The 25,997-nt window shown below is 37.7% G+C and overlaps 1 protein-coding gene across 3 annotated transcripts in view; it reads left to right on the top strand.

The window, feature by feature from the left end:
* The window catches only part of BMPR1B (bone morphogenetic protein receptor type 1B), a 424,915-nt gene that overhangs the window by 371,774 nt on the left and 27,144 nt on the right, over positions 1–25,997 (top strand). For 2 of the 3 annotated variants that reach the window (XM_060147586.1, XM_060147587.1), the window contains 4 exons: positions 8,048–8,150; positions 8,684–8,786; positions 20,305–20,401; positions 21,454–21,592. In XM_060147586.1, the coding sequence (XP_060003569.1) occupies positions 8,048–8,150; positions 8,684–8,786; positions 20,305–20,401; positions 21,454–21,592 (442 nt within the window). The remainder of the gene's footprint in view (positions 1–8,047; positions 8,151–8,683; positions 8,787–20,304; positions 20,402–21,453; positions 21,593–25,997) is intronic. The other variant, XM_060147588.1, reaches the window with a different exon arrangement.

Here is a 25,997-nt window from a genome sequence, read left to right on the forward strand (position 1 = left end):
AGTGAAGCAGTGAGTATAGTGTCACTGAGGCCAAGTTTACTGAGGGAGGAAGAAGTAAGGTCAACCATATTAGATGCTGTTAGGAGAAGAACTGAAATCCAGCCATCAGATTTATTGACCTTGATAACTGCAGTTTAGAAATATTTAATGTGGAAGTAGATATGGAGGGCAGATTGGAATGGGTTGTGAATTGTATGGTTTCCAACCTTTGATTTATAATAGCAAAGAAGAAGAAAAGAAAAATACAACAAAGCCAGCAATCAGTAACAATGGAACCCCTCAAAAAACGTTGGTATACCATGATAGCATGCATCGGTTAACTTGTAGAAGTCAACAGAAAACTAATATTTATTGAGCTTTTTTACCTCTAGCACGCTTACTTTCACCTATCTTTTTTTTTTTTTTTTTTTTTTTTTTTTTGCGGTACGCGGGCCTCTCACTGCTGTGGCCTCTCCCGTTGCGGAGCACAGGCTCCGGACGCGCAGGTTCAGCGGCCATGGCTCACGGGCCCATCCGCTCCGCGGCATGTGGGATCCTCCCGGACCAGGGCACGAACCCGTGTCCCCTGCATTGGCAGGCGGACTCTCAACCAGTGCGCCACCAGGGAAGCCCCACTTTCACCTATCTTTAATCATCACAGCACTCCTCTAAAGAATGTAGCATTATCTGTACTTCCCAGGTGAGAAATCTGAGGCTCTGAGAGGTTAAGTAATTTTTAGTAGGTCACTCAGTGTTCATGCCCAAATGAGTGAAAAGAAATTGTGGCCCAGTTTACAAAGTACTGAATTTTTGACAAACAGCTAACCCCTGACTCTCGAGCAAAAATATTCATTCTTGAGTAAACTATACATACATTTTTCTCTATTGACTCCAGTTGAGTCTCCTGTGAGCTGAGGTCAGTCATGTCTGAATCACAGGGCTGGTTTTTGTTCCTGTGCCCCTAGACCTAAATAGGTCCAGGCCTTTCTACCTCCATTCCTATAAGCACTCCAAATCAGCACTGGTCAAAGTTTTTTCCCCCAATAAGTTGTGCACTGATACTTTCTAAACTACAATAAAAATGAATTACTAGGAAAATTAATTTAAAAATACCTACAAATTGCATGCTTCATTTTTCTATTGTCTGTTAATTAAATTCAACAGAGCTAAATTTATTGCAGTATATACAAGTTTCAATTTCTGTATTAACATCCTCACAGACCAGTAACAAGTAGTTTGCAAGGGAACACACTTTGAGTAATACTGCACTAAATCTTGCACTTCTAGGTAAAACAGTTCTAACGACAATGGTGTGCTTGCTTGGGGCTTAGATAAGGGCTGGTACCAGGCAGATTGTAGCCAAGCTGGGTGTCCTAGGTAGATCTCATGCTCATTACCACTCCCACTTTCCTGGAGAGAATAATCCAAAAAGTGGCCCAAATCAGAATTGCATCATACCTAAAAGAGATTCTGAAATCCCACATGATAATTCAGAGAACATATACAAAGTTTAGAGGGTTTTGGTTTTTAAAAAAAAATATTTATTTGGTTGTGCCGGGTCTTCGTGGCAGCAGGCAGGCTACTTAGTTGCTGCATGCATTTGGGATCTAGTTCCCTGACCAGGGATCGAACCCAGGCCCCCTGCATTGGGAGCGCAGAGTCTTATCCACTGTGCCACCAGGGAAGTCCCTTTTTTTTTTTTTTTTTAACTTTTCATGAGTACCATCAATCACTTTACCAGCCAGCATTCTTATTGGAATGTTGATCATGTCATTCTTGTCCTTGATTCCTATCAGGTGCAGATGTGTCTGCTTCCAATATCCATGCCATTTACGTTGCCTAATGGCGTGCATATTAGAGGCTGTACTACAAATATATCATGCTGAATACAATGTTATAACCATTTTTTAATATCCATAATTCAAAATAAGAGGCGAAGCCGTTGTTCAGTCTCCCTCATTATAATATCTATCTTCTAAATATTTACCTTTCTAGGTGTTACTTTTCATGGTGTATCCTTCTTATTCCATTTTCAGATTCTATTCCTAGGACCTCAGACTCTCACTGCATGCCTTGAAAGCTGCATCGTCTCCTTAATAATTCTTTGTGTATGACTTTCAACATGCCAGTGTTTTGTCTTGTTTTCCTGTCCTAACAGGCGTAATCTCAGCCTTGATGATTCTTTTCTGTATAGAATTCGGTCCTACTTTATGTATCCTTCCTTGTTTTACATGATGTTGTCTGTGACAGTCATTTTTGTCCCTTTCTCACCACCTCCCTCAAGTTCTCCTCTCTCATACAAGTCTATCCAGTTCTGAAAATTTTTTTACTCTCTTTCAAGGTAATTTTTAAAACTTCCTCATTTATCTTATTGGGTTCTGACCCAAAATTCTCCTACCTGGGCAGTTTTCAGGGTTTGTAGGTGTAATAAATCACATTGGATGATTGCATGAAGGATGTGCACATGACACCAGGTGCCTAAATGAGAAATTTGATAAGTCTCCAACTGTATCCTGAAGAGTCAGAGGCGGCAGAAGGGAAGGCTTAGGGGCTTACTAGGAAGTGAACAATATACAGCTCTTTACAACTATACATAGAGAACCATCGAAGGTTTTTGAGCAGGAAGGAAAATGTAAGATTTATCAGGCAATGCTGTACAGAGCCCTTATACAGTTTGTATTGACCCAGAGCTTCTAAACCTGAATGCAGTGGTATGCGCTTTTAGAGAGGTACTTCTGACCCAGGTCTCAGAGTGTTTAAAGTGAGCATTCTTCTCATTTGTTTGTACATCTTCTATTCATCTAGTTTATTCCACTGTTGCCCCGGCCACCCGAACATTGAGCTTTATGATCTTTTTTTTTTTTCCAGTAGAAGATGTTGAGTTAAAATCATTTCATTTATGAGAATGGTGGGTCCTTCTTTAGAACTTATACTTCAGTTGGATGAGGATATGGTTTCAACTTCACTTATGAAGTCTTTTATAAGGAATAACTCTGCTTTGTGGCTCTCAGTTATAAGTGATACTTAAGTGGGTCCATTTGCTGTTGGACTTAGTAGGAAGTGAACATTGTAGGGCTCTGTACAGTCATACATAGAGAACCATTGAAGATATTTGAGCAGGAAGGAAAATAAGATTTATCAGGCAGTGCTGTGAGGAATGGGCTAGAGTCTTGAGAGAGAAGAGGGGGCTTCCTGCCTGAAGCTATCAGAGCAGTCTAGGTGAGAGGTAGGGAGGGTCTGCACAGGGTGGTGGAGGTGAGAATATGCAAATGCTTGTTTAACATAAAAAGTGAGACAAGTTCAAAAAATCTTGTACCTCCTACGAAAAATGACCAAAAGTGAACAAAATGCTCAATCACTTGGTATGGCTGCCAGAGAAGGATGTATGATAGTTACACTTTCTTGAGGTTGAAGTAAAAAGGCCTCTCCCACACTGGAACCTCATCATTAATGTTGCAACTTCACCTTCCCCACAGCGCTATGACCTCTCAGAGGAAAAACCAGAGAAGGGGAGCAGTGGTAGTCATATCTATTTTACCCGCTTTCCCTCTACTACTATGGGAACCCACTCACCTAAGATAGGAGAAAAAAACAAATATAAACCTTAGGGTTCTGTTACTCTGGTCATTACCTTTGCATAACATTCTTCTTTGCCTTTTTCCCCCCAGTCAGTAGAAAGCACTTGATTAGCTGGTGATTTCTGTCCCTCCTGCTTGAAGTTGAACCACTTTGTTTTTCCTAGAACTGGTTCATAGAAGTTGAGCTCCTCGAAAGCAAAGCCTGCATCTTCCTCACCCTTGCTTCTCATCATCCAACTCAGTCTGAGGCATAGTGTGCTAATAAATGTTTGTAAAATTACCTATTTGTTAACAAAGCTCTAAGCAGCTTACAGCTGTTTTAGTTAACTGACTAAAATCTACATGATTTAAATAGCAACTCTAAAAGTTGTATGTATCTTTCAATTTACCTGTGACAGAAACTTTGAAAACTTTGTTTGTCCCCTTCAATGTGAAATAGATATTTTAGAAGACAGTGTTCTCAAGGACCTGTTTATAATTGACCTAAAACAAGAACCCTTTCAAATAGATTCTGACTGAAACGTAAAAGAAATTTACGAATTCTAGTATTTCTTACATACTGGAAGAAAAAGTGGAATAAATAATTTGATTCAGTTTGATCGGAATAAATAAATTGATTGGTATAGAGAACAATTAATCCCTGTGTGCAGATGCACTTGAGCAAGTATCCATTTATTTAATGAGTTTTTGTCAAGAGCAAAATTTTAAACTATTTAATAACTAAATAATAATTTTGAGTTATTTAATAATTTTTAGATTATTTTGTTAGTGCTCTAAAATTTCCTATCACCCTGATTGGATAGATCAGATAAACTCTTTTTAACTAATACTTAAAAAAATTATCTTATAGTTAAAATAATCTTTATAAAGATCAAAATTAGTTAGAAGAAAACTTCTACAACAGTCCCTTCTCAACTGTGGTGGTTATTGTTTCTGGACAGTCCTGGGGTTTACAATAAAGAAGCATAAGATCTTAGTGGAAACATAGAGTTAAAGGGACCAAAACTTGGGTGAACATTATAAACCCTGTACTCACTCTACAATGAATGAGTTGGGGCCCAGAAGACTGTTCATAAACCCATTTGACCCCAAATGAAAACGGGCAGAACTTTCGGGCTCCGGATGCACGTCCACCTAAAGAGTATTATTTGGTTCCTCAAAGCTTTAAACTAAGTATATCCCTTTCTTACTTGCTAGTAAATGTTCACTTGGGCACACTGAAGATCTCTTGAGGCAGTTTATCCCTGCTGATCTCTCAAGATGTTCCAGGCACTCCTTTGCCTTTGGAATACTGGGCAGATTCAAGGAGTCATGAAACTGTAGACCAATCCAAGGGTTGTAACCGAAGTTTTATTATCAACTACTTTGACCTCATATGACCTTTTCATTTTCAAATGCTTTGCTTTTTCATGGATTAGCATTATGTTGAGAGGCGTTCAGTACTGATGACTGATCATGTTCCTATGCAACTGTTCTGTTTTGTCAATTACTTTACCTATAACCCAGGGGCAGAATTTTTGAAATGTACGTTGTCTTCTTTTTTATTGAAGTATAGTTGATTTACAATATTATATTAGTTTTATGTGTACCACATAATGATTCAGTATTTTTATAGGTTATACTCCATTTAAAGTTATTAAAAAATAATGGCTGAATTTCCCTGTGCTGTACAGTATATCCTTGTGGATTATTTATACATGGTAGTTTGTACCTCTTATTCGCCCACCCCTACCTTGCCTCTCCCCCCTTGTCTTCTTTTAAAATTCATAATCATTACTGTAATCAAATGGTTCATCCTGCATTCATGTATACATCTCACTACTTTCAATTTTGTTTAAAATTATTTCAGCTTTTGCTTCCTTCATAATTCTTCATCTCTTCTTGTTACCACTTTCAACACTCGGGGGATGTTGGGGTAATAATCTATATAAAACATTTAAAAACTAAGCTTAAATATGGCAACCAGCAACAAAAGTTTCAAATAAGCCCATGGTTAAGAGGTGAATGGCTCGTAGCGATGGGTGACGTGGATCAGCTTTGACTCCAGAGCGTAGCTGTGTTTACCTTTGTGCTTGCTCGAGAGTTGAAAGTTCTCAAGTAATTCTTAAGCTTCTGTAAGTGTACTGCGGGTTTCCAGTTAATGTCCCTTAGTAGCTAGCAATTTCAGTAAGAAGCTTATAAATTATTTTTGCTTTCTTGTCAGTAATATGCACTTGAAATGGTTCTCTTACCTCTTTGCTTGTCCTCCAACTACATATTTGAGTTCCTATCCAAATTTATGACTTATGGGACACCAACTCTTCTTTCCAGGGTCTCTCTCCCTCTCCATCCCCTCTTTTTTAAATTTAGTTTTCATTGAAGTAACATTGGTTTATAACATTATATAAGTTTCATGTGTGCAACATTTTATTTCTACTTCTGTGTACATTACAGCGTACTCTCCACCAAAAATGTAGTTTCCATCCTCTCTTTTTATTCTTAGCTCCCCCCACTTCACAGGTGAGGGAGTGCATTTTTAAAGCTTGAATTTACTCTTCCTGATGTTTCTTTATATTTCCCAGGACATTGTGACAGTAACCTGCCAACAGCTTTACCAGCTTTCTCTCTTCTTTCTTGATTCTTCAAGTTGCCTAACAGTACATTTCTGTATTCTCAGATTTTGATTTAAGGAGGCCTCCTGATTAAGGAGAAATTAGTCTTTTTAGATTTAACCTGTTGTATCAAACTTTTCTAGCTGCTCTATGATTTCCTAGTGTCAGAAACTTAAACTGACTTTATTCCTAACTCCTGAATTTTACTTTTGATGAGAAGTGTAAGTTATACATATAGTCCAAATGTATAGGAAAGGGATAAAAAAAATCACATGGGTATTGTTTGCTTATATTGTTTAAAGTAAATTTCTAAGGGACAGGTCTTTTATTTATTGCCTTTGGCGTTTACATGCTTTAGATTTTCATAGCGATTTCAGTACATTGGCTAAAAAGCCCCAAAGAATTTAGAGCATGGGCTGTTCCAAGGCAGTCTTTCTCCTACAGCAATATTCATGCATTTGACCTTAGTCTAACAAAGAGATTTATTATCATTGGCCGTTCCTAGCCATTCATTAGTATGTTTGAACTTTGCTGTGCTACTTCTTATAAACTGAGGCGTTTTGGATCGCTTGAGGCTTACAAACCAAGTAAACAGTTCTAAGGGTGTTGATGATAACTGACGCGCTAATGTATGGCAGAATGCCGCTACCGCTAACATAAAATAGACCAACACACAAATCACGGCTATCACCATGCTCAGAGCTTTCTTCCCATGACCTTTCAGGACTATGTTGTCACATCTATGTTGGGTGCCGAACGTGCATATATATGAGAGAAAGATAGATAGTACTTTAGTACTTTAGTTCTTTATTTCTTAGACATGCAGTAGTGGTTTATGACTTATATTGGGCGTCTGTGGGTGTTTATCACCCGAGCTTGTGAAGACAGTAGTGTCTGTTTATAAATAGTTCTACATATAATAGTCCTTGGTTTTCATTTTTAATCCCTGTGGAAATGAAGCAAGAAGTCCTTGATTCAAGGCTTGATTCTGTAACTGTTTTGTTTTGTGACCTTGTACAAGTTTGTTAGACTCTCATAACTTTAATTTACCCATTTGTAAAATAGAAATAATATCACTTCTCATTGTTGTTGAGAGGATTAAATGAGGTAGAATAAGTGAAAGTTCTTTTCAATGTAGAAAACCAGACAGAAATGAAAAGTATTGTTTCTTTGCCTTACCATGATCTTGTTAAAAACCCTTCTTTCTGCTGTCCATCCTTACCCCACACCCAAATAAGACAACCACAAAGCCTGATGTTTTCATATGCCTGCCCGGAAGCAGAGGGTACCACATGGCAGAATCTTACTCACTTCACTTAGGCTGTGCTGATCCCAGCTCCTACCTGTCCTTAGTCTGTGTGCCTTAGTAAGAGATAAATTTATTTCACTACCTCAGAGCAAGTAGAACCAGAATAAATGTTCACCTGCACGGGTTCAAACCCCTGCTGTGCCTCTCACTAGCTGTACAGCCTTTGAGAATTACTCAAGGTCTCTGAGCCTCAGTTTCCTCATATAGAAAGTAAGCATAGTACTGCCTTCTTCTTAGAGTGGATTTCTGAAGGTGATACCTGTGAAGGACCAAATAAGTGTTTAGCATTTAGTGTATATGGTTAGTAATTTATATGTTATATGGAAAGTTTGGATCCTTCTTTCTTGCAAGTTTCTGGACAGAGGAGATATTACTAAATATTTTATGATAATTAAGTCAACTTTCATAAAAGGAAGTTTGGGGATTCTTTAAACAGATGGTGACCTGTAACGATAATTGACTTTCTTCTTGTTTGTAATGAAGCAAGTGATAAACATCTTCATTTCCTTTTACCATAGACACACACACGCACACGCACACGCACACGCACACGCACACGCACACACTTACTTTGCCTGTTTGGTCTTTAGCACAGATGGATATTGTTTCACAATGATAGAAGAAGATGATTCTGGGATGCCTGTGGTCACTTCTGGATGTCTAGGACTAGAAGGCTCAGATTTTCAGTGTCGGGTAAGGAAGATAATTTGATTCTACTTTGTAACCTTTCATTGGCTAGATTTCAAACAGCCAAATTTCAAACAAGATATAACAATTGTTTTGGGGTTTTTTTTTTACTCTCTTGTTTTCAGTAATTTGGAAAATAATTTGAAAATTCGCATTGGGTCAATTCTTCCTTCCTTTAGAAATCAAATATTCATTTTATTTTTGCCGTTAACTTCTGGTTTAGTGACTGATTAGATCATCTTGCTCAAATTCCAGTTTGGTTAATTGCATTAAGCCAAACCTTCTTCCTCAGTTTACGCTACACACGTTGGTTATTACAAATAGAATAGTAATTTTGTTGAAATGCAAAAGTTGCAGTAAGATAATACATGATGATTTGAAAGAAATTACCTAATACAATACCTCAGTTTCACCATGTTTGAATAAAACTATCAGAATTTTAAGTGACTTCTCTAAATAGAGTTAATTTACTAGTTTTGGATGGTATGACTTTGAAATTTAGGGGAGACCTACTAATAGCTGTTTGGGTTCGATTTTAGGACACGCCCATTCCTCATCAAAGAAGATCAATTGAATGCTGCACAGAGCGGAATGAGTGTAATAAAGATCTACACCCTACACTGCCTCCACTGAAAAACAGAGGTAAGGAGAGGAAGGCTTCCAGGCTGGAAAAGCTTTAGATGGAAAGAAAATAAAAACTTGAATTATGCTCTTTTCTAAACGCATCTACCTGTACCATTTTCCGCTACTGGGGCAGAGGACTGAGGCAAGATGACATAATGAAACGGTCGTTCAAAGACATGTGCAAGGAGTTCTCAGGAAAATAGTTGCATGTGCCTTCACTCTTAAGATTCTTACTTCTGGGCTTCCCTGGTGGCACAGTGGTTGAGGGTCCGCCTGCCGATGCAGGGGACGCGGGTTCGTGCCCCGGTCCGGGAAGATCCCACATGCCGCGGAGCGGCTGGGCCCGTGAGCCATGGCCGCTGAGCCTGCGCGTCTGGAGCCTGTGCTCCGCAATGGGAGAGGCCACAGCAGTGAGAGGCCCGTGTACCGCAAAAAAAAAAAAAAAAAGAAAAAGAAAAGATTCTTACTTCTTTAACCTGTCCTCATTTCCTTCAGAAAACTACGGTGTCTAGAGCTTGGAGTGGGTTTCAGGAGGATAGAGGAGGGAGATAGTGTTTTCCGTTTACCCCTAAATGTTATTCAGAAGTTACACTTCACTCAAAAACTGCTATTTGGCTACATTCGTTTTAAGAATAAGGACCTTTTAAAGGACTAATTCAGATAATTTGCTGGATGGCATTTCCTTTTATTTATGCTAGAGTAACTACTTTTTAGTCAATTCATACGTATTGGTAAAATGGAGAAAATATCTAGAAAGTTTAATTCTAAGACTATACATTTAGTGTTGCTCATTAAAAAAGACACATACTGCATCCCCAAAGACTCCTGGTTAAAAGCAGCTCCCATGTTTCCTTTCTTCTTGTTCTCACCATAAAAATAAATGATTTGTAATTGTCATAGAGTCCTAAGTCTTATATAAGTAGCTTAAAATGATTTGTCATGATTGATTTTTATTTCTTGAGAGAGAAAATCTTCCCAACAAAATACAATGACATTTCTGGGTTTTGATGATAATATTTTATAACATTTGTTCATCCTGTAGCCTAGAAAACTCTGTAAGATTGGTTCATAATAATTCACATCAAAAATTCACAGACAGATTCTAATTTTGCCAGTCAACGTGCTAGGTGTTACAGATAACAGAAATGGATGAAGAAAGTTCTTGCTCTCAACACATGCACACTAGGTTATGAGAGAGAAACATGGAAATAATTAAATTATACTCAGGCAGGAAAATCTCTGTAGAGTTAGATTATAAAGTGTATTAAGGACACAAAAGAGTGAGTGGCTCACTTTGGGGTGGGAGGATGTCAGAATAGCTTCATAGAAGTGATACCTGAGCAGACTTCAAGGCGGAACAGAAGTCTGCCAAATGGATAAGGCAGGAATAAAAAATTTAAACATTAAAGTGGCTGACATAAGCCAAGAATTATGCTAATAACTGTTACATTAATTAACCCATTTGAGCTGTGGAGTACTTAGGCTGCTTATTCCCCACTTAAAGGTGAGGAGATTGCAGCACACAGAGGTTAATTAACTTTCCCAAGGTTGCACACAGCCTGTGAGTAGCCTGTGACTCTAAACAGAGGCAATCTAGTAAGTGCAGAGGTTTAGTTTGTAATATCTGAGAAAGATTTGCAAAATACAGGCATATGAAACAGCGTGGCTGGTTGGAGAAAGTCCCCTAATTCAGTTGTCTGAAGGCTCACAGTTCAGAGTGGGCCTGTGGGTCAGCAGCAACAGCATGGCTTGGAGCTCATTAGAAATGCAGACTCTCTGGCCCCACCCCAGACTACCAAGCCTGCATTTTTAATGAGATTCCCCAAGTGATTTACATGCACATTAAAGTTTGGGCAACACTTTTGGTAGAAAAACACCTATACGAGGATATAGCTAGTGCCGCTGTGTCTCGGCACGTGAGTTCGACAACACCTTGTTCGAACACAATTCCACTGATGTCAGGTTGCTGTAAAATTCTAAATGCTTACTTTCAGTTTTTTGTAGTTATTGCCTTGTGAATCAGTTGCAAAAAGTAGGTGATCTGTAGACAACATTTTGAATAGCATCTGTAGACGACACTAATGTGTTGGGAGTGGGGCGGGGGGTGGGTGAGGAGTGCTGGAAATGAAGGCAGTTGTGCCAGAATCGCTTCGCTCAAGGAGAAAAAGGTTTTATTACCTGTAAGTGGAAGAGATGCGTTCTAGTAGTAGCGGTAGGGTTTAGGAAAACTGACTCAAATGCTGCAGTGCACATACTGTCCTGTAGATGGAGCCAGATTCTAGTTAAGACCCGGCAGGCGGGGGTGGATTCTCTGAAGAGGTTGAGTGCTAGGGACTTTTAAAAGCAGAGTAAGTCTCCTAGAGAACTCGGTGAAAAGGCTTTGAAAAGAAGGGTAGTAGTATTGGGAAGACAGGTCCTTGGTCAGGACAGTAAGGGAAAGAGGATGTTACTGTGGCTGGTGGATTATGTTGAGGATTATACAAGGTGACGGACGTGGGGGGAGTTTAGTGGCTGTAGGGTTTACCATTTTGAACTCTGAGGATCCCAGGTAGCGCCTGGGTGAGGTCTCTGCAGATTCCACCTCACCATTTTGGCACAGTCGTTTTGGGGTCCAGTAAAAGTCACTGCAGGCTGTGGTCTGGGAGCACTGGTCTTTCTTACACAAATATACCACAGAGCTGCTGCCTTTCTTGTTTTTGCCTCTGCCATATATACACATGGGCAGCATTTTTTTTGGAAGTGGACTGTACATGTTTACTGAATATCAGTAATGCATTGGTCAGAAATAATTTGCATTGCAGCCATATTGGATATATGTCTTTATATAGTCATATTGGAGATAGGTATATTTATGTTTTGGTATAAAACCCCCAATAAAGAACAGGGATGTTAAAGAGACATGGAACCATCTTATTTTGATATTTTTAACTTTAGCTGTTGTTTTTATACTTACGAACAACCCTAACTTTTGTGGAGCCGGGGCAATGGTATAAATGGAAGTCCACATACCATTTACCTAATTATTTAAAACTCATAAACCAATGTAGAAGACTGGTAAATAAAATACGTTCTGTTAACCAGGCTTAACAAGAATATTTTCATAGTGATGGGGAACACCAGCTTGGCATTCAGAACGCTTGAACTACTTAGACTTACTCATTCCAGTGTGGGAGTGGGAGTGATTGGGAGCCCCGTTCTTGGTTCTGTCTGGCACTGGGAGAGGTCTCTCATGCATGCAGCTGGACACCTGTTTTGTGTCTGTCTCAGCCTGTTGGCAGTGATACTGTCGGCTGGGAAAGTCTGAATCACTTACCGGGGTCCATACCACTGTGGCAGCCCCCATAGATGTTTCTCTGACTGGAGCTAATGTTGTGGCTAGACTGACCCGTGTGGTTCTTATTATCTAAAATGCACCTCAGCAGCCACTGTCAGAGAAATCTGAAAGATAAGATGTATTATTTGCAAGAACCAGAGGGTACACAGCACACCTGAGGGCCACACAGCAAGGTCACAGGCATGGGGGGGTGGGGACCTGGGGTTCCCCCTTTACTGGGGTCAAAGGTGGGGTGCCTAGGGTTTCACAGTTTCTCTTTGTATTGGCAAATTAATTAATTTTGAAAGTTGAGTTATGACTGAAATATAACATTATATTAGTTTCAGGTGTATAACATAATGACTTGATATTTGTATATGTTGCAAAAATCATCACCACAGTAAGTCTAGCTAACATTTGTCACCATACACGGTTACAAAAATATTGGCAAGTTTAAAACGTAAGAGTGGGAATTAGGGCACGGGAAGGGAAAAACAGAATTATTCAAGCGGTCGGTTATCCAGGGAACTTCATGGATGGGGTGACCTGCTTTCTTATCTAGTTGTTTTACTAGTAGTGTGTCATACAGCTGGCAATGTGCTTATTTGAGATAGATGTCTTTGCAACAGATGCCTCAGTAATCAGAAGCTTAATGTCAGGCACCCACATTACAACACCCCAGCCCTCTGGTTTATGCTCTGCCCACATGTCTTGCCCCAGACACCCCTTGGCCACTGCTTGGTCACCCCACAGGCCTTTGGGTAAGAACACCAGCTCCTTGGTCCACCCTCAGGGAGACAGGGGGCCTCATAGTTTCCAGACACAGGCCTGGGGCCATTTAGGTAGAATTCCAGACTTTGGGGCAACGGCCAGTGTTTTAAATGGAGAGCAGGATGGGACAAATTCTGGGTGGACACGTTGCCTGTGTTCTGCAGACCACTGCTCAGTGGGAAGGGGCCCAGTTAAAGGGAGCCAGAGCAGGACCCTCTAAAGCTCAGGGCCTAGGTAACTGTGAATGGAGTGCTTGCTTACTGTGGCTCTTTTCTAAGTACTGTACATACACTGACTCATTTAATCCTCATAGCAGCTCAGTAGGGAAAGCACCATGAGCATCACCCCAATTTCTCAGACATGCACCTAAGGAATAGTGAGGTCAAGTACTGTGTGAAGGTTACACAGCTGCAGTAAGTACTGGAGATGGGAAATCGGCCTATGACCTCATCTCCCTGAATTGTCTATAAAGAGCCTTAAATGACATTCTCAAAAAAAGAAAAAAGCGTTTATGTATCTAAGAGTTAGAAGACTCTAAGTGAGTAGTGGTTAGCCATGTCACAAAACAATAAACAAGATGATTACTTTGAAGCCTCCTGTGTATTATGTTTGCACAATTAGCATTTTCTCCATTCTTAGAATATGGTGTTAGAGGGTTGCTCCCTCTCTCTCTTGCACACACGCTCTCTCTCCGCTCCTCCTCTCTCGTCCTCTTCCTTCTAATTTATCATTTATTAAGGCTCACTTACGGGCTTCCCTGGTGGCGCAGTGGCTGAGAGTCCGCCTACCGATGCAGGGGACATGGGTTCGTGCCCCGGTCTGGGAAGATCCCACATGCCGCGGAGCGGCTGGGCCCGTGAGCCATGGCCGCTGAGCCTGCGCGTCCGGAGCCTGTGCTCCGCAACGGGAGAGGCCACATCGGTGAGAGGCCCGCGTACCGCAAAAAAAATAAAATAAAAAATAAGGCCCACTTACGTATTAATACTAGGCTAGTGGTTTTCAAACTTAGGTGCATCAGAATCACCTGGGGGGCTTATTAAAACACGGATTACGGGCCCCCACCTAGAGTTTCTGATTCAGTAGATCTGAGTGGACCCCAATGATTTGCCTTTCTAAGGAGTTTCCAGGTGATACTGATGATGTTGGTCCAGAGACCACACTTTGAGACCCCTGGGCTAGGCGTTGCCTGATAGATTGTTACATATTATTATAGTAGACTTCCTATAAACCTATGTGTCAAACTAGTACAAAGCAGACACTGTATTATTAAAAGATGAGAGGGTTAAAAAATCCAGCTCACCATTTTGTTGTTGTTGTTCTTTTTTTCTTAATAATAGCTTTTCTGAAAAAGTTAAATGATTAACCTTATCTCAAAACATCTGTATTACTAGGTGCTAAATAATAACAGGCTTAGGTGAGGTTCTGTTATTAGACATCAGAGAAGTACTAAGCGTAGGGGTAGATACCTACAAATAAATTGTCTTATTAAAAAATAAACAAGAAAACCTTTTCTACTGATCCAGAGTTTTTTCACTTTTTTTTCCAACTTAGATGCATTTAGCAGGAAATTAGAGATACAAAATCACATCCAACAAATATTTATCAATGTATATTTAGATCCTTGAAATTTTATTTGTCATCTTCTGTTTCAAAAAAAGATGATGAAGAGTGACCAGAAAGCAGCGGAAATTCTTTTATGAATATTAGTTTTCCTTTTGCTTTGCTTATTCCATTTCAGCACCAGCAAAGCAGAATACCCTGGGACAATATTCTTTCTCCTGAAGGAAGAAATACGAAAAGTAATTAGATCAAATGCAGCACCTTCATTATAAACAATAAGATATGATTCAGGAAGCCCAGTCACACTGCAGCTGGTGCAAAGAGGAGGGAGACATGTCTCTTTTGATGCAGAGGCTTGTAGGGAGAAGTCGTGGTGCCCTGGTGTCTGGCTTCCTGCCTGCAGAATTAGTGCTGAAGGGGCACTGAGATGCTGGAAGGGATGATGTATGGTTCCAGCGTCACATGGTTTGACCAAGATATTGTGAGTTAAATGTTCTCTTGAAATGGTGTGTAGGCAAGAGAATTTGATGAGGTTTTTTTCCTCCTCCCAAATTACTTATGTTTGTTTAATTTTTTTTTTTCAAATGAGCACTTAAAGAAGTGAAAGACTGGTGTTGAAATGAACAGAAGCCCTTTGCTTTATTAAATGGGATCCTTAAACTTGGCTTTTACAAGAGCAAATAAAGTTCATATAATTTTTTGGAATACGTATAGTTTGTGTGTTTAAATATGGGAATTACTAATATACGCTACATGTATACTTCATGGAAAATGTATCCGAAACAACTGTTTCTGTTTCGAAATAGGGTAATTTCAATGTAGTTTAAGTAAAATTATAATACAGGATTTCCAAAGCTAAACTTTACCTTATTATTTTCTTACTCCACTAAAAAATATATTCTGATCAGTTTACAGATTTGTTTAAAAATGCTATTGCTTAGCTTCGGGTATTGCCAATTACAAATTAAACTCAATAGGTAACAGGTATTTAATCAGTGAAACCGTCTCCCGTATTCTCTATAACACAGATAGGTTGAATATATGATAGCATCTAGAATGCAAAGGTCAGTTGCAGAATTTTCCTTCTGACACATATATTATGTTTGTGGCAGTATAAACCGGTACATGAGTCTGAGCCGAATTCCTGGCCAGGGAATAGCTCTTAACATTTCTGGAAATGTGCAGCTTCTAACTATTTTGGAAATTCTGGTTAACTTCATATTTGGGATAGGTGAAAGAAATTTATAAATAATTAGACTTTTCCTTTCTCACTGAACACAGTAATCTGGATATAACAATTCTGTCTTAACATCTTTGTTACCAGAAAATATAATGCTAAATCTTTTTCTGCAGGAAAATAACTAGCATATTATGTCTGTTCTTATAGTGAATTTATTTCTAGATGTTACTGTAAGATGACATCCCAATATATGGTGAAGGTAAATTACTTTACAGTATTGTTGGTTGACTAAAATCCTCTGACAAGAATATGCTTTTCAGGCACTTTGTGCTCTATTAATAGAAAGACGTCTCCAATTTATCTGTGGTTATGACACTGAGAGCACATATAAAGATGTCTTTGGGCCATCGTATTTCCAAGACTCTTTCTAGCAATATGGTTTTTTATTTCTTATTGCAATTATGAGCTATCTTCTAGCCTTACAGAAACAGTCCTGGCATTTTAAGCAGTTGCAAACCAGTTAATTATCAGAGAGGAGACAAGTAATGACAGAATGCTGTTTTGTTAGGAAACCATTGGTGATTCTTACTTGCCTCTCAGAGTGAACCAGACTTCCCTAGAGAGTTCTCCATTCTGCTTCCCTGAGCGGTTGGAGTGACAGCCAGGTAGAAATCTGCTGGCCTAGAGAGAACTGTGGGCTCTGTTCTTTTCCTGATATGTATCTGGAAGTGTTCGCTTTCCAAGACTCTGGCAGTGACTTGAATGTTTACATTGTTAATGCTCTGAGCACAGGTAATGGCAGATTAAAACATGACAGGCACGACCAACAGAAACAAAAGGCATATTGATACGGCTCCCTGTTTATGACAAAAGACAGGGAGGCAGCAGGGGACAGGTTTATTGGGGCAAAGAAAAGGAAAATGGGAAGGTAATGCTAGCCTTTAAAAAAAGTGCTTGATGGTAAGGAAAAAATCCCTTAGATTCTTTCTGGTCTCATTGCTCTCATAAATCAGAAATCTAATATGATGAGTAATACATACACTGTTCTTGGGCTTCCCTGGTGGCGCAGTGGTTGGGAGTCCGCCTGCCGATGCAGGGGACACGGGTTCATGCCCCGGTCGGGGAAGATCCCACATGCCGCGGAGCGGCTGGGCCCGTGAGCCATGGCCGCTGAGCTTGTGTGTCCGGAGCCTGTGCTCCCCAATGGGAGAGGCCACAACAGTGAGAGGCCCGCGTACCGAGAAAAATATAAAATAAAATAAATACACTGTTCTTACGGTTCAGCGTGTTCTGCATTTACGTGGAAGAGTGAAAGTCGATGAGGCTGATAGTTTTTAGTAAAATTATATCACTTGAATGAAAAAGTGTTCTGTATTTGTATACGGAAAATATGTTGTGCATATGTAGTTAGTTACTCTAGTTTTGATAGAGTATCCAGCGTTCTCTTTGATTTTCTGCAAAATCAGGCTTTTTTGCTTTTGTTGTCCTTAAAATTGGAAATAGATTTTAAGCTGTTTGCAGTGACATTATTTGCACCATGGTATTTGTATACATGCATGTGTACAAATGTTGTTAATTGCTCTCTCACTGGCGGAGGTATTGTGCTCATTTTGGGTTATTGTTGACTTTGCCTATAACCCAGAGGAGTGGGGGAGGTAAGGAGGGAAATTTTACTGAGAAAATTCATGGTGTAAAATCTTAGCCCACATAATTTTAAGAGCTTACAAATTATTTTCAAGATATCCTAAGCAACACTTTTTGGATAATGCATGTGGTAATTATATATGATACCTGTTGTTGTTAAAGGCTGAATGGCTCTTTGAATATGTACTCCAGTAGATCACGGTCTTGAACTGTTTCTCTGCTCAATTGGCAGTGTTTCTGAATTTAATATAAAACTGCTTTTTAAAAAATGGTCTCTCATTTAGTCTTTTCAGATGCAGACAGACTACTTCCATTAATATTTTATAAGTAGTGTAGATCATAAATAATTATTAAACATATATTTTAGACTGAGGAGTAAATCATAACATTAACCATCATAAGATTTGGATGAGAAATTAGTATAAAAATCTGTGGATTTTAGTTTATAATAAATAATCCAAAGTTTCTCTGATAGATTTCACAGTAAGATTTATTTTCATTTCATGTGTTCGTGTTACTTTCCTGATTTTGGTAATTGCATTACCATTTGGTAAGACAATGTCCTTGTTCTTAGGAAGTTCACTCTGAAGTGTTTATGGGTGGAGACATTATGTCTGTAACTTCAGATGATCCACAGAGTATACATACATATAAATAAATAAATATGAATACAAACATGTACATATACATATCTTTATATAGAGAGGGAGATAGGCACACACATACATACTGAGAGAGCAAGAGAATTATAAAGTAAATATGGTAAAATTTTTAAAATGAAAACTCTCTAAAGGGCATATTGGAGTCCTTTATCCTTACAGGTTTTTTATAAGACTGAGATTATTTCAGAATAATTAAGACATATGTTCACATTGATGGTAAAAAAGAAACTAGTAATCTTTTTTAAAGGGTGCTTTGACAACATGTATGAAGAACCTTAAAATATATATCCTTCAAACTAATAATTCTACTTCTTCAAATCTAGATTAAGAAAATAATCATTGACATGTGCAATGATGTATGTGTAAGAACGTTCATCACAGAATTTTATGTATCACAGCAAAGATGTATTGTAGCAGAATCTTTGCAATCTCCTAAATATACATCATCAGAAGACTGACTTTCTAATTAGGATGTGTCTGTATGTGTACTGTGTAATCTTTGAAACTCATTTTGCAGAAAAATTTTTATTGTTTTGGAAAATGTTTACAATATTATAAATGAAAACAATCTAGTTACAAGGCAATTTTAATTATTTTTTTCCCCAGATTTTTTATTTGTGGTGAAATATACATAACGTAAAGTTTACCGTCTTAATCACTTTCAGGTGTACAGTTCAGTGATATTAAATATGTTTATAATGTTATACAGCCATAACCACCATCCATCTCTATAGCTGTGTTCATCTTGTAGAACTGAAACTCTTACCCATTAAATATTAACTTCCCCCATCTCTCCTCCCCACAACCCCTGGCAACTACCATTCTTCTTTTTGTCTTTCTCGTTTTGACTTCTCTAAGTATCTCATATAAGTGGAGTGTTTGTCGTTTTGTGACTGGCTTGTTTCACTTAGCACAGTGTCCTTAAGGTTCATTCATGTTGTAATATATGTTAGAATCTCTTTCCTTTTAAGGCTAAACCACGTCTTATGTATATACCACATTTTGCTTATCCATTCATATGTCAGTGGACACTTGGGTTTCTTCCATGTTTTAGCTGTTGTGAATAATACAGCTATGGGCATGGGTGTATACAATGCCTTTTTGTGAACTATTTTGTTCATGAACTTTTTTTTTGTTCATTGAAATGGTACTGGAAAGGCATACACTAAAATGTTAGCAGTAATTTTTGTAAATAGTGAGGTGGTGGCAATTTTTTTAATTTTATTTTAGTTAGTTGGTGCTTTTCAGTTTTTCTTCAGGGAACATATAATACTTTTGAATGAAAAAAAGAAATTTACATTTAGTGGGGTAAGGTCCCCAGCCAAAATGTTTAGGTAGCCGTACCATTAAAAGTATACAGCACAGTTGGAAAACATCTTGTTTGTAGGTAACCAAAGTCATAAATTACAATACCTTTTAACATTAAATAGCAGTAATTACTCTCTCAAGGATGTATGGTGCCCTTCATAAGAACGGTGCTAGTTCTATTACTAGGTAAGTGCACCAGGTTTTCAGTCAGTTTCCTCAAAATACGTTCCAGAGACTCCCTGCATGAAAATCACCTGGGATGGTTGTAAAAAAGAAAAAATATACTTTGAATAAAAATCTCTGGGGTTGAAGTCAGTAAATATGCATCTGTATAAAGCTCTCCAGGTCATTCTTATTTTTACAACATTTGAAAACTCATGCCGTAATATTATAAATCTTATTTGTCAGGAACTGGAGTTAAAACAGCGTGAATACTGTTTAATAATTTGTTCTTTAAAAGGATCACACGGTAATTCTTTGAGTGGAACATACCCATTCTTTTAAAATAGGATGCCGTTTATGAAAAATTAAGCTGTGTATTTTTGAAGGGCATCTTTGTTTAAAGTAATGCAAATCACGTATTCTATTTATTTGGCAATATTTGAGGAATTCTGATCCTTTGTATCCATCATAGGATTACTTTGGTTTTTATGTACAATGAATATAAATTTGTTTTTTTATCCAAATTCATGATATAGAGTGCTCCAGAAACCACATGAGAAAAATCTGTAAACGCATCAGCTGGATCTGAAATAAAGATGAACAACCTGCTTATATTTTAGGGGTATTGATCCATTTACATTTATTTATATCCTGTGCTTTTATCCTATGTCAAACCTATTCCTTCCAGAGAAGAAGAAATGCATGCTCTTGAAGTGAGTGGCTAGATGAACAATGATTCATGTTACTCAGACTTATTTAATTTAGAGAGTATATATATATATATATATATATATTTCTTATCAATTAGCAGATTAAAAGGACCTCTCAAATCTTGCACATGGAGCAGCAAGCACTTTTAGGAAAGAGTTGCTTCCTAAATTTTAAATGAAAATAATCTCTGTATCATGGCTCTTTTTACTTTATTTTTAATTTCAGATTTTGTTGATGGACCTGTACACCACAAGGCCTTACTTATATCTGTGACTGTCTGTAGTTTGCTCTTGGTCCTTATCATTTTATTCTGTTACTTCAGGTAAGTTTCTAACATGTAGGTATAGAATTTTGAGTTTATAATATCATTCTCATACTCTTCTACCTGTTGACATTTTTTACCACAGCTTTCCTTGACCTAATTAGATCTTAGATTTCACTGATAATATCAGTTACTATTGATAAATATTTGTCCTAATGAAGCTATTAATAGATACCTATCTCATTTCTGCTTCAGATATCAAAACCACCCAGAAAAATTTTCATCCCTAGGAAATTTATGGTAGCTAGGAAATTCAGCAACTAGTTGCTACTGAGGTTTGACTCAAAGCAGAGAAATGACCATGGTGAACTTAGAATTGCTTTAGTAATTCCTTATTTTATGAGCTAACAATATCCTCTTAGCACTGAAAGATTTTAAAGATAATTTATAGATCAATTATTAAAATAAATTATGTTCAGTTATTAAATTACAGTATGGTCATTACAAATTATTTTCAGTCACCTAAGAACTCATTTTCTACTTTGTGAAATATCAAGGACCTTCAAATTCTTATCATTGGCTTTTTGTAATAGTAATTTAGGTTACTTTTCTACAAGTAGGAGTTGATTCAAATAACATCATTTCTAATTGAAGGCATAATTATTGATAAAAGTTTTTAAAGTTTCAATTTATCTCATTTATCTATACATTGCCTTGGATGAGAAAATTGTAATGTGTTTTGTAAACCAAAAATTTGCATCTGTAGTTGATCAGGGACCTTATGAGAAAAGATTTTAGGGAATGAATATTGGAACTGTATAGAAACATTAATGGAATGTAGCCTGCTTGGATATATGCATTTGATAGGAATAGAGAAGAAAAATCATATGTGGTTGTGAGTGAGTAAAAACATGTAGTTTACTTTAAAATATAGGTTAGAAGAGTAATTACGATTTTGTGCTGGAAATCATAACTAAGGGTAATAAATACTGAGCATCTAATCTTGTATTATGTGCAAAGATAAAACCTGCTGTGGTTACTGTTTTATCTGCATGTTTGCCACTATCATTGCAATCCAGTGTCTAACATTATCTTTCTTTGTGCATCTTCAGGTATAAAAGACAAGAAACCAGACCTCGGTACAGCATTGGATTAGAACAGGATGAAACTTACATTCCTCCTGGAGAATCCCTGAGAGACTTAATTGAGCAGTCTCAGAGCTCAGGAAGCGGCTCAGGCCTCCCTCTGCTGGTATGAGGAGAACATGCCTTGAATTTAGAGGAAATGTCAATAACTGCTGGGTTTCATTTTACTGAAACAGATAGGGCAGTGGACAAAGAGAAAGCTCTCTGCAGTCAGTCAGACATCAGATCTCAGATACAGGGTTTCCTGATAACATTTTGACATATTGGGGGTGAGGTCATTGTTCTTTAATGTAAGTGTATGGTTGCAATCCAGACCCTCAGATGTTCTGATAAAGAGCAGATTAGAAAACATTCAGTATGGGACCATCTTCCCTCTGTTTTCAGTAAGGATAACATTACTGCACTTTGGCCTGGCTTTTGAAGGCAAAAGTATTACAACCAAATGGGATCTGAGTACTTCTACAAGAGAAGAAGGCTGCATCTCAGCTGGAGGGTTTATGTTTCAGGGTGAAGCCCTGGCTTTTCCATTCAGGAGAGTTTTAATTTTCTGATGGTCAACACTGCCAACTTGGAAGAAAATATATACTGAACCCAAGGCACTTGCTTTAATGAGAAAAGCATTTGGTTACTTTATGGACCATGCAAAAAGATTGTTGGGACTTGGAATGGAAATAACAATATCAATGAGAAATATTTTCCTTTATAAACTCTTAAGACTAATTTTCCTAATCTTTATTGTCTGGTTCTGACTTTGGATATCTTGTTTACTTGATTCTTTTGGTGACCTTTTATTTAGTACTAAAAGTAACTTAAAAAAAATCTCAAGCCAAGAATTTATTTTATAACTCTTTTTATTTTTAACATCCAGAAAGCTGTATACATTTATAACTTGAAGAGTTTGGAGGTGAGTACACATCTGTGAAGCCATCACCACAATCGAGGCCATGAACATATCCATCACCTCCAAAACTTTCCTCCTGCCCCATTCATTCATTTATTATTATTATTTTATGATAAGAACACAACATAAGGGACTTCCCTGGTGGTACAGTGGTTAAGAATCCACCTGCCAATGCAGGGGACACGGGTTCGAGCCCTGGTCCGGGAAGATCCCACATGCCACGGAGCAACTAAGCCTGTGCCTCACAACTACTGAGGCTGCGTTCTAGAGCCCATGCGCCACAACTACTGAAGCCCGTGTGCCTAGAGCCCATGCTCCGCAACAAGAGATGCCACCACAATGAGAAGCCCAGGCACCGCAACAAAGAGTAGTCCCCGCTCGCCACAGGTAGAGAAGGCCCACGCAGCAACGAAGACCCAACGCAGCCAAAAAATAAATAAATAAAATTATTTTAAAAACCCCACACAATGTAAGATCTAATCTCTTAGCTCTTAGCAAAATTTAAAAAATACAATACACCCGTAATAGAGGTGTTAGCTAACACTACTGTGATAATCAGATCACAATATATAAATATATCAAATCAACACATTGTATACCTTAAACTTACAAAATGTTATATGTCAATTGTGTCTAACTAAAAATAAAGTTAGTGTCAGCTTTTAGCTCTGAACTAGGAAGAAGAGTATACAATACAGTATTGTTAACTGTAGATACTGTGCTGTACGGTAGATCTCTAGGACTTATTCACCTTGCATAACTGAAACTCTACTCTTCGACTAGTACCTCCCCTGGAGGTGATACACCAGACAGAAAACCACTTGTGAAGTAGTCACTATGACCAAACCAATGCTACTTAGGATGTAAGTTTTTTTTTTTTAAACTTACATGTAAAAGTTCTTATCAAATTGCTTGCCTTTTCATTCTTAGAATTTAACTCATATATAGCAAATATCATTCTTATATTTAAAAATGTTTTATTACACTTCTTTTTCAAGTACAGATATTAAAACCCCTTTTGATATTAATCAATCAGGTACACTGTTAGAATTGAAGACTACCTGTTTTCCTCCTTCTAGACCTTTTTTTTTTTTTTTTTTTTGTGCGGTATGCGGCCCTCTCACTGCTGCGGCCTCTCCCACTGCGGAGCACAGGCTCCGGACGTGCAGGCTCAGCGGCCATGGCTCACGGGCCCAGCCGCTCCGCGGCATGTGGGATCCTCCCGGACCGGGGCACGAACCCGCGTCCCCTGCATAGGCAGGTGGACTCTCAACCACTGCACCACCAGGGAAGCCCCCTATTAACTCTTTTACTTCCCTGGATAACACATTCTAAAATCTAGTAGTGGTTATGGGTCTTCTTTCTTAGCTTGGTGAGCACGACATCCCTCTCCTCCCACCTCTTCCCCACCTGCTTCTTGAGCTCTAGCGTCAGCCTTGAGTAATTGTTTCGAAAATACAACGTGTTTTTAAAATCCATGCCTTTGCAAATGTAATGTCTTTCTGGAGAGTTCCTCAGACTATGGCTCAAGGCTTACCCCATGTTTTATCTCTGTGACAGATTAGCCCAGACTGAGCCAGTCTGTTTAACTTCTGTCTTAACAGTTTGCTTATTGTACCAGTGTAGCAGTTTAAAATAACATTGTAATTGGTGTTAGTGTACCTGTGTCTTTAGGTAGACTCTCATCTCTTTGGGGTGGAGACTACATTTTTTCACTTTGTATCCTTAGTAGCATACCTGAGTGATTAAAGAGGCTGCTCAATAATTTGTTTTTTCCACTCTAACTTTTAATATCTGTGAAAACTATAATATCTTACTTCTGTAATCTAGACACCAAAAAAACCCAGCATTTGACTATTAACTGGTCCAGTCCTGGCCAGACTCTCATTTAATCCTCATAGCAGCTGTGAGGTAGTACTAGAAATGTATCCCTGTATCACACAGCAGGGGCGTAGGCCCCTGACTTGGGCCAACTGGTTAATATGTGGAGAAGCCAGGATTCAAACCCAGATGATCTGCCTGTAGAATCTGTGCTCTTCATGTTTGTGAACCAAATATTAAATAAAACAAAGAATTGCGTTCGATAGCAACAGGATGGGAAGAAGGATCCTGTCAAACTCAGTTTAGTGAGGGGAAATTCTCAGTAGTACAGATTTAAGATCCTGTTTTAAGATTTGATTTTTAAGATAAACAATGCAGAAATGCACGATAGTCTCTCTGCATATTAATTCTGATTTGTGGTTTATTTCATTAACGTAAAGGGAAAGTTCATGCCATGTGTATAAACACATACTTGGACCTAATATTTGCCAAGTGACTTTGTATATAAATCCTTTAAGGGAGGAATATCATAGGGTGGTTGTAAGAATTAAGATAGTTTGCCTACCATATATATATATATATATATGTATATATATGTATATATATATATATAAAAAGATAAATATACATATACAGATATATAAACAAATATACATATATATAAATAAACATACATAAATAAATATACATATATAAATATATATATAAATAAATATACACACATATATAAATAAATATACATATATATAAATAAATATACACATACATATATAAATATACATATAAACATGCCTGGCACATTTAATACATACATAGTATGCACTCAGTAAATGGTAACACTATTATTTATTTATACCTTATTTATCTGACCTTGTAAAGGAACAAAAGGTGAAGTAAATTGTCTAACTGAACATCAAACCTCTTAGTTGAGGAATCTTTCGTGAAAAATATTTCCAATATGTATCATTAAGTCAGCCTTACTAAGCAAAGTATTTTAAACAGTATATTTGTGTGTAGGGGTGTGTGTTTTGTTAATTCAGGGACATGTAGAGAGCACAGAGCATTACTTACAACTACATGGTTTTTAGTGTCCATCGTATACACGGGCTTAACCGTTAGACACTATCAGATAGCTGATCACTAGATAAGAGGACATTTCTGAAATAGTGATAACTCCTTACAATCCTTATACAGCTAATTGTACCCATTTTGCATGAAATAATTCATCTCTTTTTGGAATCACAATTATAGTGATGTTTTTTATTTATACAATCTAACTTTCAAAATTGATATCTAAGAATGTAATACAGAGGGAAAGTTTAAGTACAGAAAGACCTGAAACATTAACTAAATGAAATAAAAACTCAAATAACATAGTTAAAGCATTTTTCAAATTATATTTTCAGGTCCATAGATGTTATAATAAATCTCAAAATATAAGTATATTTTAAATTTCTGAATATAATTTAGTGAGACTTTTTATCTTTGAGATAAGTTGTTCCTATTCTTGTGAGCATTGCCAATTCCAACTATGCTTTCATGAAATTAATTATATATGTTATCATTAGAAAAGAAGTGGATATAAAGCTGTTTGTTAGGAAATGTTCTGTAGATTTACGTAAGTACTGCTTTGTAACATCTATAAATTAGTAATATTTCTTTAATAAATGTAGGAAGTCTCCTCAAGTCAATAATTTAACTACTTACGGATTTGGCTCTCAACTGCTTAGTGCCCTTGACGCTTCTGTTCCCTTATTTAGGAATGGAAATGTGCTGAAGGTTTCCTCAC

Source organism: Lagenorhynchus albirostris, chromosome 4 (genome assembly GCF_949774975.1).
Source record: "Lagenorhynchus albirostris chromosome 4, mLagAlb1.1, whole genome shotgun sequence".
NCBI lineage: Eukaryota > Metazoa > Chordata > Mammalia > Artiodactyla > Delphinidae > Lagenorhynchus > Lagenorhynchus albirostris.